The following is a 21,115-nucleotide window of genomic DNA, read 5'->3' as shown; positions in this document are numbered from 1 at the left end:
GCAAACGCAGTCACACGTCCCAGACCGCCACCGAAGGAAACGACGCCACGCGTCTCGCCATAAATACCGTTTTAATTGGACACGAGGGTTCAGACCTGTCTGTCTATGAATAGCTTCCGTTCCCTCCAGTCACAGTTTAGATTAGTCACCTTGTGGACGCCCACACGATAAGGGATTATTTTCTCCCCTGAAGGTCATTGAAGTCATGTAGGATTAAACCCCGATAGGTATTACTCTGAACGTAGATACGTTTGGCCTGAATTCGGCATACGAATTTGACGCTCCCGTCGAGCCGTTTTTATTTCATTCGCTCGAACCCCCGACCGCTTTTAGACGGTCACCTTGCTCGGCGTGCCGATTCCCAGCACCTCGCGGAAAAGAGGCGGGGGAAAAAACGGACACATTTTCAAGTCCCCGGCTCTGCTTCCACAAATCTTTTGTCTTATTGTATCAATAAGGTCTTTTTTCCCAAAGACATCAGATTGGCCCCGTGCCCGGTAACACACAAACAGAGAATGCCACCAGAATACTGTAGTTGCGGGTTGCACTGACCGGGCAGGACTGTATGTCATTTGGCATCGACCACTCTCCCTCAGCGAGGCTCCCTTCCTCACTGTTGCGCTCCCCGGCAAAGTCACCTCTTCCCGACTTTTCTGTCCTCTTTTCCCTCTCTGAAGAGCGAGCGAGCGAGAGAGGGGGAAAACTTTCTCCTCGTATTTTCTCAGTTTTTCAATTTAAAAAAACGAGGCCCGCCGATAAACGCCACAGCGTTCAGGGTCCGCTGGTTTTTACGGCGGCGAGCGAGAAGCAACAGGTGTCCTTTTCCCGTCTGACTGCACACGCGTCCGCTGTTGCTACGGGGCGGGCTGGCAGAGTACGAGCGTCAGAGCCACGTGTTCCGGAGGGTTCCGTTTCGCCCGGTTCCTCTCACGCGCGCGTCAGTAACCACCGCCGCATTGATAAGTCATCTTCAGCAGGCTGTGGCCTGCTCTCTCTCTGCCCCAACCACCCCCCCTCAGCTCCCGATCTCTCTTTGTTCAAAGTATATTAGAAGATATAAATCTTTTCTTCTGTAGTTCACTGTGTCACATCACATGATTGAAGTGAAATCTAAAGTGTTCTCTCTCACTCTCTCTCTCTCTCTCTCTCTCAATTTTTTCCCATTTCAAGGTGTTTGATTGGCATGCCATTACACAGTGTCGCCAAGCAAAGTTGACAAATAACAACAGAAGTAACAGACACAATAATTACATGTCTCTCTCAAAACTAGCTACTCTCCTCCTTGTTTTCCTGCACTGTATCATACACGCTTCTCTGCCCTTTAACTCTCATCAAGTCATCTGTACCCTGTTATGGATTTCCCAGCATGCCCAAGAAATTTGTATTTTTCCCCAGAGCTGCAGCTTTGGTTTCCCTTAACCAATCGGAAAGGAGCAGTCACAGAGAAGCTAGACAGGGCCTAGACGCCAAGGTAAATGACTGGGACCTGGAAGTTTGGTGGTTCAAGCCCCGGTGTAGCTACGATAAGATCCGTTGGGCCCTTGAGCAAGGCCCTTGACCCCACATTGCAGCAGGGGGGACCCTGCTTAGTCTAATCAACAGTAATAAAAAGCATCATTTACCTGAGGAGGGAGTCATGGGTGTGGCCACGAGGCCGTTGACGTTGAAAGCCGCCATGTGCTGCATCTGAGCGGCAGCGATCGCGGCCATGGGGTTCAGGTAGGAGCCCTGGGTAGCGGCCATGATGGCTGCCTGCTGTTGCATCATTTGCTGTGACGCGTGGCGAAGGAAAGAGAGAGAGGGGAAGTGAGCTGGTTGACAAGTTCCGAGCAGCTCCCAGCTCAACATGGTTTAGCTGGTTGATCAGGTCAGCCCAGCTCCCAGCTCAACATGGTTTAGCTGGTTGACCAGCTCAGACCAGCTCTCAGCTTGACATGGTTTGACCAGCTCAAGCTATGTTTTTAAACAGACAAGTTACCAACAGTAGCTCTTATCCAGCAAGACCAGCTTCAAGACCAGCTTGACCATGCTGGTTGACTAGCTCATACCCAGCTAGACCAGCTTCATTACCGACTTGGTCAAGCTGGCATAGCTGGATTTTACAGCAGGGTAGAAAGAGAAAGCTTATAACGAGGCCATACAGGCATCAATATTCCTTCACACCCAGCAAACCCTTCTCACATCCCTGGTTTACCAGGCTTATTTAGCTTTGGCTCATCGCTGCCGGGCTGCTTAGCACACTGATATTACAAAGGGCCCCTCATTCAGGGAAAAGCGCAGTTGGTAGTCTGCCATGAGAACAATTACAAGCAATCCAATTTTCTTTCATATTCTATTACAGATTCAGATTTGTCTTGAAAGTGAAATAAATGTAGAAATAGTATTTTACAAAAAAGAGTTTGTATATTAGTGCACACATTTGCATGTGTTGGTGTTGGATGAATATGTGTGTGTAAATGCGTGTGTGAGTGTGTGTGTGTGTGTGTGAATGTGTATGTGTATTGTATGGGTGTGTGGGTGTGAATGCGTGTGTGAGTGAATGCGTGTGGGGGCGCTTATGTACGTGTGTTTCTCCGGTCTCTCATACACCGTGTGTGAATGTGTGTGTGTGTGTATGTGCATGTGTATGTGTGTGTGGGTGTGAGTGTGTGTGTGTGTGTGTGAGTGGGTGTGTGGGTGTGAGTGTGTGGGTGTGTGTGTGTGGGTGTGAGTGTGTGTGTGTGTGTGTGTGGGTGTGAGTGTGTGTGTGTGTGTGTGTGTGTGAGTGGGTGTGAGTGTGTGGGTGTGTGTGTGTGTGTGTGTGTGTGTGTGGGTGTGAGTGTGTGTGTGTGTGTGTGAGTGGGTGTGTGGGTGTGAGTGTGTGGGTGTGTGTGTGTGGGTGTGAGTGTGTGTGTGTGTGTGAGTGGGTGTGAGTGTGTGGGTGTGTGTGTGTGTGTGTGAGTGTGAGTGTGTGTGTGTGTGTGTGTGTGTGTGAGTGTGTGTGTGTGAGTGTGAGTGTGAGTGTGTGTGTGTGTGTGTGTGTGTGTGTGTGGGTGTAAATGCATGCGGGGGCGCTTATGTACGTGTGTTTCTCCGGTCTCTCGTACAGCGTGCGTGTAAGCTCCGTAGGCTCCGAACTGGATGGTCATGGGGCTGAAGATCCCGAGCTGGCCGGCCATCTGATGCATCCTGCGGAGGGTCCTCTCTTTGTCCGTGTCCGCAAACTTCACCACCAGGCTTGACGAGGCCCCCTGGTGACACACAAGAACACTGCACTGACCGCTCTGTCCACACGTCCAGGGTGGGTGACCCAAGTCTGGTGGTGATACCCAGCCCTGGTACAGGAACACGCAGTAAAGAAGAGGGCATGCTCGAGAGCAAGGTGAGAGGAACCCAAGTTCACAGCACATCAAACAGAGCTCCCTCCCATCACTTCAAAAAGATACAACACACCGTCATTTTGGCCTGAGTACCTCTTGTATGCCCAGTGCAGCACTGAGTTTGGTTTGTGTAAGGGAAGGGTTGGGTTGGGGTTGCGCAGGGGTTGGGGTGGGGAAGCTCAACTCCCTGCTGAAAACATCATTTCAGGTTCGGTTTTGAAACCGCTGGTAGCTGGTTGACAAGCTCAGACCACCTCCCAGCTCGACGTGGTTTGACCAGCTCAAGCTATGTTTTGAAACAGCTGGTAGCTGGTCAGATAAGCTACCAGCACTAGTTGGTTGACCAGCTCATACCCAGCTAGACCAGCTTATGACCAGCTTGGCCAGCTCAGTTATTAACTGTGGATTTCACAGCAGGGCTGTCATATTGGCACCTGCATTCATGAATTACAAACATTGTTTTGGAGATTGATGGAACCCAATTTCATGCCAAAAAGCAAAAAGGATCAGAGACAACTTTCCAAATGATGTCACTTAATGAAATCTCCATTCCATGCATGATATCATGTTTGTGAGTCGAGGCTAATGGGACAGTGGTGCTCCCCAGGCGTCGGATAAAGGGGCCCGGCTTGGACTGAATTACCGACCACGGGCGCTATAAATCACACCAGAGATTCAATCCGCTACGTCATCACCGGCTGCTTAGGGGGGGGAGAAGAGCGGAGTCAACCCGGGAAGCAATGAGTATTCAACTGGCAAGATCATAAAAGCAAGGACGCGATAAATAACAAAAAAGAAAACGGAATCCATAATCATAACTTGTATTTGCGTTTTGTGTAATGTGTCATTTTGGCAGGGTCAGCATAAATTCCACTCCTGATTTGGGTTGACACGCTTTTACGGCTTTCGGAGATGGAAATTGAAAGTGTTGGGACACGGTGGATGTATATGAGTTCCAGAGAGATGAGAAGCAACGACAGTGTCCGGTCTGCGGCACGCTTGCCAAGAGATGGCGACCTTCACGGGGCCTGTACCAAAGGGCTGGAGCCGCGCCAGAGGAACTTTCTCCGAAAAACCTCTACAAGCTCCAATTGAAAAGCAATTAAGAGGAAATAATTACAGACACCAATACCAAAAAACAAGAAATAAATATGTTTAATGAATTTTCATGCAAAATATGTCTTTTATCACCCTTAGAACCGAACTTGAAGCCCCCCTCCCACACGCAGCACACGAGACAGCTGAGGGTCTGGATGGTGTGACCTCAGCAGCCGGCCCCTGAAGACAAGCCCGTCTCGTACCGGAGGCCGTCAGTGAAGCCGGGCCTGAGAGAGGCCTGTCTGCTACCTCACCGAAGATCCCATTTCAATTAGCTCAGTCGGACCTCCGGAGCGACCGTTTCGCGACTCGCGTTTTGTCCCCTCTAATATCATTTTGTCAGAGGCCCCTGACCTCGCCCCGCTCTGGCCCCGGCTACCGAGGAGAGGCCCGGTGGAGCGGACGGGCTGTCGACTGTAATGAGGTCACCGCTGAGCAAACGTCTCCCCGCAGCGCCCAAACCCTCTCCCGTGGCAGAGTAGCTGGCATTTAGATCACATTCAATTTCTGTTTTATGTATCTGCGTGTGTTTATTTATTTATTATCTGTGAAAAATGCATTCCCGGAATAGAGCTGTGAAAGCCCGAGGCTGGCTTTTGTGCACATTGGCGTGACTCGGGACATGGCTCCCATCCCTCACAGAGCTGCACCGGGGGGAGGAGGCAGCAGAGTCACACGGGCTCAGAACAGCACGTCCATTAACATGGGCTTGGAACTTCACTCTTACACTGTCACTGAGTGAATTAAGAAACTGGGATTAGAACTTCACTCTTACACTGTCACTGAGTGAATTAAGAAACCGGGATTAGAACTTCACTCTTACACTGTCACTGAGTGAATTAAGAAACCGGGATTAGAACTTCACTCTTACACTGTCACTGAGTGAATTAAGAAACCGGGATTAGAACTTCACTCTTACACTGTCACTGAGTGAATTAAGAAACCGGGATTAGAACTTCACTCTTACACTGTCACTGAGTGAATTAAGAAACCGGGATTAGAACTTCACTCTAACACTGTCACTGAGTGAATTAAGAAACCGGGATTAGAACTTCACTCTTACACTGTCACTGAGTGAATTAAGAAACCGGGATTAGAACTTCACTCTTACACTGTCACTGAGTGAATTAAGAAACCGGGATTAGAACTTTACTCTTACACTGTCACTGAGTGAATTAAGAAACCGGGATTAGAACTTCACTCTTACACTGTCACTGAGTGAATTAAGAAACCGGGATTAGAACTTTACTCTTACAGCGCTTCTTATTAAGCGAATTAAGAGACTGGGATTAGAACTTTACTCTTACAGTGCATGTTATTGAGTGAATTAAGAGATTGAGATTAGAACTTTACTCATACACTACAGTTTATTGAGTGAATTAAGAGACTGGGATTACTAAAGACTGAAACACTAGTTATGACAGTCCTTTTTTGCAGTGCACGCAGTGCATTTTATTGCATCTAATGTAGTGAATGAAGGGGCTGGGATTAGAAGTCTCAGCATAGCAAAGATTCCTTGCAGAAGTGCCCACAGTATCCGCCATCTGCGAAAGTAATTTCGCTCTGTCTTGGGCACATGAAAAAATAGCATTCCGAAGCGGTTTAGCAGCGTGGCTCAAGCTGCCTCCTTTACTGTTGATCGCCCATCACTATGTTTTGAAGTAAATTTATTTTTGTTTTCTCATGGGCTGCGCATGAGGTGATATTAATCAACAGCTGTAAATTATACATAGACATCTATTTAAAGTATGATTAGAATACAGGGCTTCTGTTAAGGAATTAGATTTCCATTGTGAAAACTATAGTAACTAACATGGCATCACCCACTCAATATCACTTTCCTCTTGTGAGGGTGTAATGGCTCCAGTACAGCAAGCTGGCAAGTCTCAGCATTGGTGTCATCTGTAATAGGACAGTGAGAAGCAAACAGGAGATGAAGGGACTTGTCCTGCCAAGATTCTATTACAAACCTTACCACTCATTGGGCTTTTCTGAGCCAATCAGAGAAGTGTGAAATGTGGAGTGCCTCTGACATTTTATTGGAGTTTAAGAGCTCTGTGAGAACTTCTGCTCAACGTGCACTTGTGAGGTTTTTAAAAGACACATACCTTTGATTTAATTTAGCTTAAACCAGTCCTTCAAACGCTCGGTGAAACTGTAATGTAATAAATCATGTCTATTTTGTTTTTAAATAAATGTTGTTGTTTTTTGCACAGATTAGGGCGGCCTGTAGCGTAGTGGCTAAGGTAAATGACTGGGACACACAAGGTCGGTGGTTCTAATCCCAGTGTAGCCACAATAAGATCCGCACAGCCGTTGGGCCCTTGAGCAAGGCCCTTAACCCTGCATTGCTCCAGGGGAGGATTGTCTCCTGCTTAGTCTAAGCAACTGTACGTCGCTCTGGATAAGAGCGTCTGCCAAATGCCAATAATGTAATGTAATGTAAAGATTTGCAAAGTATGAAAGTTTGGCAAAACTTAAGCAGCCATGAATTAATAAGAAAATAAATATAAGTAAGCAAATTAAATAATTTTGTGAATTATAAAGCTAAAAAAGCTAGCTTTAGGCCATAGATATTTACCTCGTTAGAGTATGCTAGTGCTGACAAACTATCATAATTGTTGTGCCAAACTCTTTATGAATGTGTTTTCTATCTTTATTCGATTGTGGGCTCACTGCTATAGATAGTTAGTGACTGTTTGCTAGCTAGCTTGCCAACTAAAGCTGACAAACTTTGTCAAACTTGCTTGCAGTTTTGGCAATGAGTAACAATCAAAAAACGATACTAAAGCAGTGGTGTATGTGTAACACCTGACCCCACCACCCCACGTTGTAACGCTGAACAAACATATTAAAGGTACAATAGGTAATTTCAGACTTCTAACGGTCAAGAGAGGAATTGCAGCAATAAACATGCTCAAACCACAACACTGTTTATCCCTCCCCCTTCTCTGTGAACGCGCTGACATTGAAACGCAATTGGCTATGGCAATTAGAATCAGTTTTCAACCAATGAGGTTGAATTATTGTACAGTTATACAATGTTTTGGTACTGAGTGCTGGCCCGTCAACTGCATTTAAGGACTATAAACACAGGCAGAGCGTGAGTCAACATGTCAGTGGTCTTGTAACAATGTTTTCACACAAAAATCTTACCTGTTGTACCTTTAATTGATTTATAAAGCATAAATAGTTTCTTCAGAACATGCTTAGTGTACACTACTGTGCTTATTCAGCACACTCACATAATAAATGCTTATCAATGGACCATGCCCAGAGGTCACAAAATTGTTTACAACCAAGGACAGCAGGTGGACACTGAACATATTTTAAATATATGAAGAATCTGTTCCTCTTCACATTGCCTTACTTACCTCCAACCCCCCCCTGAACAAAGTTATTACAGTTAAGGGATCGCTCATGTTAACCAAGGCATCAGTTCATGTTAGTTAATGGAACTGCATTGAGCCATAAAAACAGAAAAACATTGCTTTGGGAGGCAGGGAGCAGGGGCCACTAATTCTACGAGGCAAGGTTTGCCATTATCTTGAGAGTTCCCAGCAATGTGATGATGGTGTAGTATATTTATAATCATTTCCATGTGGTCATATTCCACTACATCAGTAACGCGAGAGTCATATTTATACACACCAGATAATCAATTTTTATTCACTCCACCTGCTTAAGACCAGGCCTGGCCAGGTGTTATTTTAATGGTAATACCTTTTATGCATCGCTTTAACGACATGCAAATCAGGGACCGGGGCATTTTTTTTTGTCTGTGTTATAGTCTTGACAGTAAATTTGAAAGCGGCGAGCGGGAAAAGCGGATTTCGTGCCGCGTCATGCAAATGAAACGACGTGCGGAGAGCTTCGGCGTGATCCATTAGCCGCTCTGAACACACGCAGCGAGGCACATACGTACGCCAGAGGAAGAATTTCTTTTAAATTATGAAAAAAAAGATTCTTTTTTTCTGTAGCTACCGACTAAAAGCTATCTAACTGCAATTATACTGTCTCGCTGCGCTGTTGGATGTCTGAACAGACTAGTCCTAAATCAAAAAATATATATAGAATAATAATAATAATTATCACACACCAGCAGGAGCCCATGCCATTGAATGGATTTGGCATCTCTGCCTGCAAGCTATTAAACAGCGAGATTGGTGGAATTGGAGTGCATTTTTGTACTGTATTAGGAAAGAAATTAGCACTTTTAGTCTACAGGCTTGTGCGGTTTGCAAAACAATTTGTTTTTCTGTCAGGTCTGGCATCACATATGAATTAAACGGGCAAGCCGAGTTCCACTCCAGCAGAATTACAATACCTCATGTTGTGAATGGAAAGTCTAGACTTAAAATTTCAATCATTTAAAAGTTCTCCTGCAGCGAATGAATCAGTGGGGTTTGGGACACCAACTGTATATTAGATGCCATGATGTGAGCTCAAACTGAGATGAACTGGCCCCCGAAAAGCCCCGCTCTGTGGCACAGATTCCTCAGGAGCAAACAAAACAATAACCTCTGCTTGAGAGGTACCCATCTGGAACCCATCTGACTTTCACTGTAAAGCAAATCAATTAACATCTGATGGATGCAACGCCTCGCCCGCCCAAAAACTATTTCCACTGAAATATTAATATAAAGTAACAAACTCAACCGCAGAAAACCCATTTATATTGGATTTTTCATGGACACCCACCCACCTCCCTCTCTCTCTCTCTCTGTACATTTAATTTTTAACAGAAAAAGAAAATTCAATTTAAATTTTAGGCAGAAGCGCACAATAACTGACCCTTGCTACACTTTCATTAGGTTACATCTGAGACACTGAATAAAAAAGAAAAGCAGTTAGGAAGACAGAGCATACTTAAAGCCTGTAAAATAGTAACTCTGGATTATCTGCCTATAAGCAGGAACAAAAACATTTCTTTGGAAGTCTTACAATATTCATCTTAGTCTGGCGAAAGGAACTTTTATATTTAACCAGAGACTTGGACGGCCCGCAATGCCGGGGGAAACAGCCAGTCTCTGGCAAGGGCCATCCATTAAAGCGAAGGCCTGTTTTTTATGTCTTTGCGTGGCAGAGCATTGATACTGATCGCATTCAGTGAATCACACTGACGCATCTTGCAATTCACCGCGCCATCTAACTCCCGCTAATGCCCGGCCGAAAACGACCTGCTGAAAAGCACAAGTTCCCCACTGACCGTGTCGGCCAATGCTCAGTGTTTGTCCCGGTGATTATAGATCTGACCCACACTCATATCTGCACTCGCTGAATTCTGCGTTTTAAACTAACCATTTCAGTGCTGTTTATGACAGTTATGACAGTACATTTAACCAGTGTTAATTTGGTTCTACTCTGATGTAATTATGAAAATATACAGTGGATATGTTTGAGGTGTTTTTATTTATGGACTTCAGTTTGTGTTAAGTACCCATTAAATGGAAGATAATGTAAGTATACTGCAAGTCAACATGAATAATCAGGTGAAATTAACCAGATGTTTTGTTACCACAGAGACACAATACACATTCAGGACACAATCATGTATCCTGCTACTATCATAATGTATAGCAATATCATTTCATTTTTTCCAGTTTTTTTTTCAGAGAGGCATTCCCTTATGGTGTAACTGAAATTACATGCCTAAACGCAAATAAAACATTTTTCAGAAAGGCATTAACTGCATTTTAATGTCAGGAAAGCATATACACCGCCACTCAAAAAAAAGCTAATTAATTGATTAACTAAAAGGTAACAAGTATGTTGTCTAATTGATTGTACCCCCTCCTTCCTCGCCCCTGTGGGTTTCAAGTTCACCTCTTTAAACCTCCGCTCACCAATGGAGCCACAGGGGAGACAAGAAGCTCATTATCTCTGCCTGTCTCCCATCTCCAGGTCTACAGGCTTCCCTTCCTACATCCACAGTGTACACATCCTCAGCCGGGCACTTATTAAGGAGAAAATAAACAATTCATAAACAAATGCACACACGCACAAATGGATGGATTCACCAATAGTGTACACACGCATGCATTTGTAGAGATAAACAGTGTCAGCTTGTTAATCGTCTCCAGCGAAAATACCTATATTCAGCGCAAATCTTATCCGATGCAGGGGGTCTGTTCCACAAAGAACACGGAAAATGGACTGAAGTAAGAAGAACTGTATTGGCTTTTACTCCGTGCATTTATCTGGCTAACTCACTAATCCTGCTTTGTGGAACATGCCCAGGGTGAATAGGTTGCACAGACTCCCGTGGCTTCCACCGAAACCCATGGAATTGAATCGGGAAGATGAAACGGAGTCAACAGATTTTTTTCATTATTCGTTTCAGACACTTGCTCTGGGTTATACCAATAAAGGGTGTTTGCGGACAGAGACTGTTGGCCCTGCGACAGCCTCCCTCTCTCGCGCTCGCCCGGCTGCCATTATTACCGGCCTCAGCGGGTTGTGAAAGCGATGCTCTCATACGCGACGTGATTTGGGCAATTTGTTTCCGACCGTCTGTCCACCGCTCTGCCGTTTCAAGTGACCCCTCCCTTCCCCAGCATCCTCAGCTCTACCCCTGAGCGACGACAACGCTCTGCGCCGTTCGGCGGAGGCTTCACCGCCCTCATCGGCCGCGTTCGGCCGTCTGCGTCGATTAAAAACGCGGTTGCGGCTGATGCGTCCTTCCTCGCGGTGTCGCGCCGCACGATGCGCCTCCCGCTTTTCATCTCCAGCTCTTCCCGGGAGCTGTCCCCGTTTTAAATAGGTATTATTCATGGGCGCTGCCGTTTGCCAGTGAGCACAGATGCTCCTGGGCGACGGCAGGAGCCGATGCCGTCCTCCAGAGCGTGGGTTTGGATTCCGCAGCTGGCAGGGGGCGGCGTGCCCCACGGACCCCTTCGCCCTGTTCGCCTGTAGCTGGAGACATGTGGCCCCGTCGCTGTCCAAATTAGCTGGATCACACCTTGTTAGATAAACACTAGCTGCCACCTTGTCTATTAATCCGATTCAAAGTTGGACCCCGGTGTGACGGTAACAGGTGCAAAAATACAGACAGAGATACAGATATGTAGTTTAATAATACGGTTTTTGGAAGGCTCCGGATGCAACACAAGGTCTGTTTGTGCCTCCATATGTCATTTTGGATGGCCTGTCTAGACCGGACCTCAGGTGGCTGGATTTGGCTTGACCCCGTGTTTCTGCAGACAGGAGATGGTTGAGCTCCAGTATCGGCCCTGGGGTCAGCCATGTGTGTCTGCCTGCTAGCATGCAACCAGAATACAAATATCACAATGCTCTTTGCATGTGTGTGCATCAGTATGCACCTTCTTCTGTTGTGTGTCTGCTTTGATTGATATTGAGTTAACATTCTGTATTAAAATACCATTTTTGCGGAGGGAAGATGGGGAAAGATGTCTGCTTTTGGATTTCATGACAACTTGTGTTCTTACAGTACTTATTTAATTTAACTAATCATTGATGGGAGTTGATGTTTCAGCTTGATCATGGATGCCAAATGATGACTGTTCTGCCCTGCTGTAAAATCCAGCTTGACCATCTTGAAATTTCACCTGGTCAGGCTGGTTATAATCTGGTCTAGCTGCTGGGTATGACCTGGTCAACCAGCATGGCCAAGCTGGTCAAAAAGCTGGCCTAGCTGGGCATGACCAGGTAGCTTATCTGAGCTGGTAGCTGGTTGTTTCAAAACCTAGCTTGAGCTGTTTTCTTCAGCAGGGCAGTGTCCCTGTATGGGTATACACAGCTAATAAGATAAATGAGCAACAAAATCCTGCATACACACCAGGAATTCAGTTTTGTATCCATGTCTTAAAAACCTTGTCCTACCTCCTTGTCTCTGTGTAAAAGAGCAGCAGAAACCTGGCACCGCTTCAGTATCCCCCCAGGCGACGGGTCTGCGTATTAGAAAAGTTTGCGGCTGGCACTCACCGGCATGGTCTGTCCGCCGTGCAGGGTGTTGATGGCTGCCTGTGCCTCCGCGTGGCTGGAGAACTTGACGAAGGCGCAGCCTGCAACGGACAGGAGAGACGGGTCAGCGGAGCGGGCGGCCAGGCGGGCGAGCCTCGGAGAGCGAGCCGCGGAGAGCGACGTGGTAGCCTTCATTAGCCTCACGTTCATGCACCGCCTTCTGTTAATGCGCTCCGTCTTTGATGTTTTCTGCGCACAGCGGCGAATAAATCACTCTAACTGCGCTGGACGCATGACTGCGCGTCGCGTTCTGTCACTCACCCGTTTATGAATCCTTCCGGCGTCGGGGAAAGCGAAGCCAAAGCATTTAAATTCTGAGGCTCGCTCGTGATTAATAATCGGTCTAATATTTACACATTGTGATCTGTGTGTGCAGTCATTCACAACAGAGATTATGATGACAACTGCAGAGTAATATAATCTGTTTATCTACCCATATATATGCATGTGTGTTATTACAGACAAATAGGGCTTTATTCTGAGAGCGTTAATATCATTTCCAATTTTGAAAAGGAGGGCCTAGGCTGGAATTCACCGGAACTGAAAATAAACACGCAGTCTTATTTTGAGAGGTTTTAAAATCAGGCTGTTCTCTTAGCTCCAAAGGTGGAAATTTTCCATAAGATCGAGATTATGTTTTCAGTAACCCACAGAATATATGAAGGATTTCACTTACAGATTCAGAACCTGAATTATTCAAATCGAACCTTTCATCTTATCTTTCTGTGCTCATTTCCAGATTATCATATCATGTACCATTCATAGAGAAAGAGAGAGAGAGAAGTAGAGAGGTAGATAGAGAGAGGTAAAGAGAGAGAGAGAGAAATAAAGAGAGACAGGCTACCTTCAACCAACTGATGTGACACAATGAACCAGACCGATAAAATTTACATTATCCACCATACATTGAAATGCTGACAGGCATATTAATATGGAAACCTTCAATATTAAATTTTAAACAATTTGGAGGACCTGTGAGAGTAGCCCTATGGTGAGCATAAGGTATAATTCATCTTGGGATGTGTTCAATACGCAAAACACTGATTAATGTTTCACAGAGGTGCTTGCTGAAGTTGAAGGCCTGCCCCCGCAACCTCTAGCCTGGGATTTTCCCCATTAGCGCCACTGCAAACAGTACACGATGTTCTGCCGACTCGACTCATCTCAGGTGAGGTGTTCCTGCTCTAGCTGTCAGTCAGCACAGGTGTGCGGTTAATGAGCAGGTAATTAGCTAACCAAAGACGCCCGCATCTGTTGGTTTTCAGCCTCTTACAGGATTTCTCAGAAAAAAAGTGGAAAACGAACATCCTGTTTCGATAAAAATGACTAAACCTATCATCTCCCGCAAGAAATTTAGAGCAGGGTTCCTACAGTTTTCCACCTCAGCACATTTGTGGTATCATAGTCGAAATTTAGTCAACAAACTTATTTACATGTTCTCATATTTATGTATACATGAACTACTCCCAATCGGTGCAGAGATGATGAATCAACGAGATTAAACATTTTACGGTAACCGCTGGAGAACTTGCACATTGCAGCACAAGTGTTTATGTCACTGTTAGTGAAGTGCTTGAAGAACAACCCATCCCCAACAGACTGTAAAATGTGTAAAAATATGATGGGAAAGTGTAAGTCACGACGGTATTGCATTCGTGATTCCTACGTGTCAATCTGTAGATAGCAGCCAGCATAATTTTGCAGAGTCTAAGAAAAGTCGGTTGGTCCTTTTAATTGGATTAACAGTACGGATGAGTCAGACGGGAGAGGATGCGTTTTACACCCTTAAAAAAGGATCACACGGAAAATCACAGAGATCGTAGATTCACGGAGAACTCGATATCAGAAAAAAACAGCCCGTTTGCTGTCTGCCCAGAGGCTATGTGGGCAGCTGAGGGTTTTCAAAAGAAGATGAGAGATGAGCTCCGCGCATTTCTCATCCCGCCGCTTCCCCGCGTGCTTTTATCCGTTTATTTATTTTTCCGCAGCCCGCTGTTCGGAATTGCGAAATGTCGGCTCGCTCCAGCCGAAATGCAGCTGTCTACTGCCTCTTCATTTAATGGACGTCTCTTCGGGAGCAAAACACTTTAGCCTTTGTTGCTGCGGCAGCCTACGAGGGTCAGTAAGCACCTGAGCCCAGGATGTTTCCCTTCCCAGGTATAATGGTGATTTTACAAAGTCTGTTGCTTCACACACAATTGTCTAAACAAGCCCTGCGGTGATTAAACAGACTTGTACACCTAGAAAGCAGGTCTCATGCGATGCATAACTACAGTAGGTTCTGCAAACTTCACACATTAAAGGAACGGGCACCTCAGAACAGCTGAACAAGCCAGCCAGGCCATCGTTACCTACGGTATATTGTCTTACTTGACCCAGAAAAAGAAAAGTGAAAGGACTTACAGAAAAGAAGAAAGTTCTCAAAATAACTGCTGCTGTAGTAGACTTATGCATTAGAGTGGGGGATATTTAGATATTTAGAGTACTTTGAATTGGACAATTAGAAAAAATATGACTTTGCTTTCATCTGCCTTTCGAACTCCTTTTGAACAAGAGCATGTATGTATTAATCCCTTCTCAGTGAACGCATGACATTTAAAACACAACTTCATTATAGACTTAAAAGCCATCTCTTCATTATGCTTGATAAAAACCCCTCTCAGTTCACCACTCTCGCACTCACACGTTGGCTGGGGAAAGAATGGAAGATGTTTTTCTTTGTTCTAATGGACAATTTACAGAAAGTACTTCAAAATGTGACCCATTTTAAAGCCAGTGGCCTTTTCACTCAACACTGTACGGATAAGACATCTAGCACGTTGTCTGTGGTGCGTTTGAAGCGAAAGTTTCAAATGTGAAGTAAATGCAGGGTTAAAGGCTACGGGGCTGAATGGAGGAGGCTTAAACAAAACATTGAGGGAAACAAAGCAACAGGGCTTCACAGGGATTGAGAGCGCGTGCTTCCAAATGATGGAGCAGCCCTCTGCTAATTTCATTTCATCGTCTGTCAGTCAACGCCCGGCGACAGGCCGAAGCACAGGGGCGAAGGCTGAGCTGTGGGCGAAGCCGGCTAATGTAGCCTGGATGAGCAAGAGCAAAGCAGATGTATAACAAGCTGCACATGCCTTGGCCTGAGACAAGATAGCCTGTGTGTGTGTGTGTGTGTGTGTGTGTGTGTGAGTGTCTGTGTGTGTGTGTGTGTGTGTGCATTCACCAGTTAAGCCATCTCATCGAATCTCCATTTTGGGCACGGGGATATAAAGGTTTGGTGTTGGGCCTTTCGGCATGCCTGCTGTTCTGGTGATCCAGTGAAATGTCCACCAGTCTGTCAGAGAAACAGCGATAGGCAGCTGGCTGGGCTGGTAGATGGGGGCAATGTGAAGTGGGGGGGAGAAGCTAAATTTAGCCCATCAGTCTTGGTGATTCAACATCTTCCACAGCAGATAGGGGAACAGGGAGCATCTGTGGTCTGTGTGCTTTGTGCTGAGAGCAGCCGGGCGGGGGGTGGGCGGGCGGTGGGATGTGGGCTGGCTCTAAAGGAATGGGGGGGGAGTGATGGAGAGAAGAGGGGGGAGTGAGCGTGGACTATGGGGGCAGGGAGGGGCTACTGTTGGGTGTGGAGGGCAGAAGGGTCTGGAAGGAGAAAGGAAGAGGAGAAAGGAGAAGTAAATGAGGGAGAAGGATAGAGGGATAGAGGGAGAGTTAGGGCTAGGGTTAGTGTTGGGTGTGGGGTGAGTGTTGGGATAGAGGGAGAGTTAGGGCTAGGGTTAGTGTTGGGTGTGGGGTGAGTGTTGGGATAGAGGGAGAGTTAGGGTTAGTGCTGGGTGAGTGCTGGGATAGAGGGAGAGTTAGGGTTAGTGCTGGGTGAGTGTTGGGTTAGTGCTGGGTGAGTGCTGGGATAGAGGGAGAGTTAGGGTTAGTGTTGGGTGAGTGTTGGGTTAGTGCTGGGTGAGTGTTGGGATAGAGGGAGAGTTAGGGTTAGTGCTGGGTGAGTGTTGGGATAGAGGGAGAGTTAGGGTTAGTGCTGGGTGAGTGCTGGGATAGAGGGAGAGTTAGGGTTGGGTTAGTGTTGGGTGAGTGTTGGGTTAGTGTTGGGTGAGTGTTGGGTTAGTGTTGGGTGAGTGTTGGGTTAGTGCTGGGTGAGTGTTGGGTGAGTGTTGGGTTAGTGCTGGGTGAGTGCTGGCGCTGACCCTTACTGGCCCCATCAGGCCCTCTCAGGATGGTGCACTCCTCGATCTGGCCGAAGGCCTCGAACAGCCGCCGCACGTCCTCCTCGCTCTGCTGCTTTCCCAGCATGCCCACAAACAGCTTCCTGTCTTCTGGAGAGAACAGGAAGGAGAAAGAAAGAAAGAAGAAGAAAAACAATGACATGAGCAGAATGCTCTGAAGACCTGGCTATTCCTTTAGCATGCCGATAAACCCAATCATGTTTATCTAGTGTTTTCTACAGTATCTTCTCACGCATACAATTGTAGGAAAGCTGTATTTCAGGTATCATAACTTGATTTTACAAAAAGCTGACATGTTGTAAAACCGGTATGTCTGCAACTTGGTTTTTGCCAACCATTCCTGCATCCCCCCATCCGATCAGTCATAGCCAGGCACAGAACCCTATTTCGCGAGGGAGGACTGGGGAGGGAAGGGGGGTTACATGTGCCCAGAGCAGACTGGAACTCTTGCCATCTTCTGCCAAAAACTCAGATATCTACAGAGTCAGGAGGAAGGATTTTTCTCATTAATTTCCCCGTCTGTTCAGGAATTAGTCAGAACATTCATCTTCTTTATTTGCTTTAACGTTATTTATTTCAGGTTCCGCAAAGCTTTAGATTAAAAGGGCTACCAGCAGAAAAAAAACACCTTTCGGAACTGATGTAAAGTGGCGTGAGGAGGGCGAGGGAGTTTATTAAAAACGACACCGTTGATCTTTGCCACGAGTCGTTTGACTGAACGGGGGGGTCGGAGGAGGGGGGCGTGCTTCGCCTGCGTCTCGACAGATGTGACGCCTCCTGTACCTGCCAGACCCCATTAGACGCAGCTGTTCCGCCTGTCACCCACGTCGTGCTAAAAATGAGAGTCGGAGGTCGAGGTTGGGGTGTGAGGCCCCATCTCAAGGGAGCACATCGGGTCCCCTGTCCAGTAGTTCTTCCCGACCCCCACCACTGCCGCGCTGGGGGTCCGCAGGTACTCGCGCGCCGGCACTGCCCCGGGCGGCTCGGTACGGCCCCCCTCGAGCTGGAGGACTTCCAGGTCCTCCACGGTCGTTTAGTCACGCTTCACCTGTCAGGGCTGCGAATGAGCCAATTTCTCATCTTGTTCATTAGTGCTTATCTCCTCTTGTTATGGGTACCCGAGAGGCCCTGAGGACGCTCGGAGGCGGGGCCGGTGTCACTCTGGTGGGGACAGGGCCCCTGAGGGTTGTGCGGTGGGGGGTGGGGTGGCGTGGGTGGGGTGTGTGTCCACCAGAGAAAAACCCAAACATAGCCCACTTGAGTTGTCAAGTGAAAACAGGCCAGTTATGTACACAGTACATTACAATCAACTGCAGCACTACGAATCATGGGATTTATGCTCCTAAAAGCGAGCATGAAACCTGGAGTGAAATAAGGGAGATATCCCATATCTTCTGTTCCCCGTTCCCCTTTTTGTCTGGCATTTTTGATCACTCTGCGTTAGCAGGCGAGTGTTTGGCTTTCATCCCCTGCTCAGTAGACTGGGACACGGACAGGGATGAAAGTTTCTTAATTTACTACCTCTGGCTTCACACCGCAATGGGTGCTGAAGCAGGTGCCAAGCAGAGTTCATCTTTTATTATTAACTAAAATGTATTCTTTCTGCGGCAATGCGATTTATTGCTTTCCCCCGCGCCGATATGAGACCAGGAAGCTAGGTACATCTGGGCCATCCTGGTTCAAACCTTAAATGAATCAAAGTGCTTTTTTTTTTCCTCTATATTTATTTTGGATGTTATACTATTTATGTCTCAATACCAGTCCTTTGTGCGACTGTGGTGCATAAATTCAGAAAACATATATTCTGCCGTAGGAGCTGCGATGGTACTGTAGCCCCACATGCCTCAATTAAGTTGTCATCAATAAGATAAAGAACTTTCCGGAGCGTTCGTAAACAGCGCAATAAATGATATACAGTCAAGACTGGAAACGAGTGAGAATGGTCCACTGAGGCTTTTTTCTCTCCCAGGAAAGACATTGTAAATTGAATTTGGAGCCACTGTCTTTTCATTTTTTGACCTCGGTGCTACAACCAGCACACTCAATGCATCCCCAGAAAGCCCTGCAAAACTGTACACATTGGCTAGAGTATGGATTGCAATTAATTAGTCCACTTTGCACCTGTCTCGCAAGCCATGGTTATTGGATTTGTGCATTTTTTTTCACCCTACAAATGGTCTCTCAGCCATTCACTGACTTTAAAGTGCATTATGAATAAATGACTTCCATTGCACACTGCGAACAGAGAGAGGCTTCGTCTGGGGGTGGGGGTCGAAAGCGGGGGAAAGAAATCGATGAATACTGAGTTAAAATAGAATTATGCATTTACATACATAAGGAGTCGGGTTGACATACGTGCCTATGCTGCAATACCAAGATGTAGTGGCTGCCGTTTGACAGGGCTGTGGGCCAAAGCTGAGAGACTGACCCCACCTGCATTCATCTTGTGATGGCCTACATACAGCACATAGGGATTTCCTCTCAACCTCTTGAAATGATTTGGTTCATTTTCGTGGAACAGGTGGCATCCCACCATTCATCAGTTTAGCTTATGTTGTGTTACACGAATCGGCCTGACTGCATGGTGTCATAAGGGCAACGGTGTGTCAGATTTTGTAAGTGGGCCAACATGAGGTGCTGCATCGTGTATTGCAGTAGGTGGAGATTTGTTGTGAGGGAAACCTAATGATGAAAGTAGCAAATACAATACATCTCTGGCAGAAATGACTTGTGGCTATTGCTTGCCAGAGACGAGAATTAAATTATGTAACGGTAAGAAGCAGCTAAAGTTAAATATGAAGCCAATAGCTTTCTAACCACAGATATATATTTTTAATTTAAGGTCATTCCTCGGTTTAGTATATAATACATTAGTATTGAAGAATAAATCTAAAGCATTTATTGAGTGCTTAAAGTGTTTTAAAACTTCAAAATAAAGGAAGTAATTCAAGCATGAAAACAAATATGTGTGCAGTTTCCTATATCAGGTACATCTGCTATGTCTTTGCCCGATACGGGTTTTGTGAGACAAGCTCGGTCATGGAGGTGTGTACTGTCAGATGTCAACATTTGGTATCTAAAAAAAAATAAACTTAAAAACTGACTGGTTGTAACTATGTCCTTCCTGTGTCAATATCCACGGTCTTTGTGTCCCAATGCTTTTTTCAGAATTTCGAAACAGCTCTTTTTGTACTTGGTGGGTAAGATGTCAGAGCCTATGATTCTTTTGTAGTAGCTAGCTAGCTAGCTTGTTACACAGATGCAGACGTATCCATGGTGTCAGTTTTATCCCACCAGTGGTGTCGTTTAAGCAATGCTTAAGGTTAAGCTGGTGTGTTTTTTTGCAATTTTTTTTTGGTGTGAAAATTTCTGAATCGTAGAAGAAATCTTTTGTTGGGAGCCAAAATCGGCTATCTTGGATCTCTCAGTGTGACATACTCACAGGCGGCCGATTTACTGAATCTCTGCCTCTGACAGAAGACTGGCAGTGTCACATATTTTGGGCCAAAATCGTGCAATGTGACAGCTACTACGACCACAGACAATGGACATCTAATGAACAACCAATAGGAGCATCGTAATGCAACACATGACAAAGTGTAAACGATACACATAGCACTCTGACAACAGTAAACACATTGTTATTTAAAGTGTCACCCTCAACACTAAAATATTACTTGCATGTGGATAAAGTAGCTTAGGCTAATTAAGTGCACCGTTAAAATGGCATCGCTTTTGCGACCACTCTCAAACCTGTTCAACAACAGTCAATATGGCAAAAAAGTTTCAGTCATACAGCGACAGATGTCTCTTTAAGACCAGACAATGCTCTTTTTATCAGAAAAGAAAAAATACACAAGAAAGTGCTGTGTTCTGAAAATATATTGTCCCATTCAATCCAGTCGAGCAAACCTGCATATAACAAGGTTTGCCTACAGTAATTTTAGCATTCGGTTGGGAGGCAGTGGATATATGTGGCTATAAACATCCAAATTACAAGATGCACACAAAATGGGCTGTAGTATTTATGACCTATGGCAGGATTCTTAATTGACAAACTGATTTCAAATTGTACACATTTTTGTTTTTGACTGAGTAAGCAAAACAAATACAAGTTTACCTTCTTTTCAAATTGTTTGCCTGACACATAGCGGATTTGGATTAACTGCACACCACCACCACGCCTGTCTGCTTTTTTGGATGCTTTCATTTTTTCATTAAGCAGCTAAAATACCATCCTGTAAATATTGCACATTGAGATAACGTCACTTGAAAAATATATTATCACAAACATATTTCCTGCTACTGATAAAGATTATGCTATAATCTATGATGTAATACACTCAGGTTTTACTAAAATAATTCAGGGTATTATAGATGTTGGGAGATGGTAGGTATACATTTCCTAACTGTAAAGCATACTGGAACTGTATGCATAGGAATATC

At 45.6% G+C, this 21,115-nt stretch overlaps 1 protein-coding gene across 1 annotated transcript in view; it reads right to left on the bottom strand.

The window, feature by feature from the left end:
• The window catches only part of celf6 (CUGBP Elav-like family member 6), a 137,152-nt gene that overhangs the window by 18,113 nt on the left and 97,924 nt on the right, over window positions 1-21,115 (bottom strand). The window contains exons 4-7 of the mRNA XM_061244529.1: window positions 16,631-16,759; window positions 12,402-12,481; window positions 3,087-3,230; window positions 1,623-1,770 (exon numbers count right to left, since the gene is read on the bottom strand). Coding sequence (XP_061100513.1) covers window positions 1,623-1,770; window positions 3,087-3,230; window positions 12,402-12,481; window positions 16,631-16,759 — 501 coding nt within the window. The remainder of the gene's footprint in view (window positions 1-1,622; window positions 1,771-3,086; window positions 3,231-12,401; window positions 12,482-16,630; window positions 16,760-21,115) is intronic.

Source organism: Conger conger, chromosome 6, assembly GCF_963514075.1.
Source record: "Conger conger chromosome 6, fConCon1.1, whole genome shotgun sequence".
Taxonomy (NCBI): Eukaryota; Metazoa; Chordata; class Actinopteri; order Anguilliformes; family Congridae; genus Conger; species Conger conger.
Note: the sequence above shows the minus strand (reverse complement) of the source record. Positions and strands in the feature narration are given on the sequence as shown.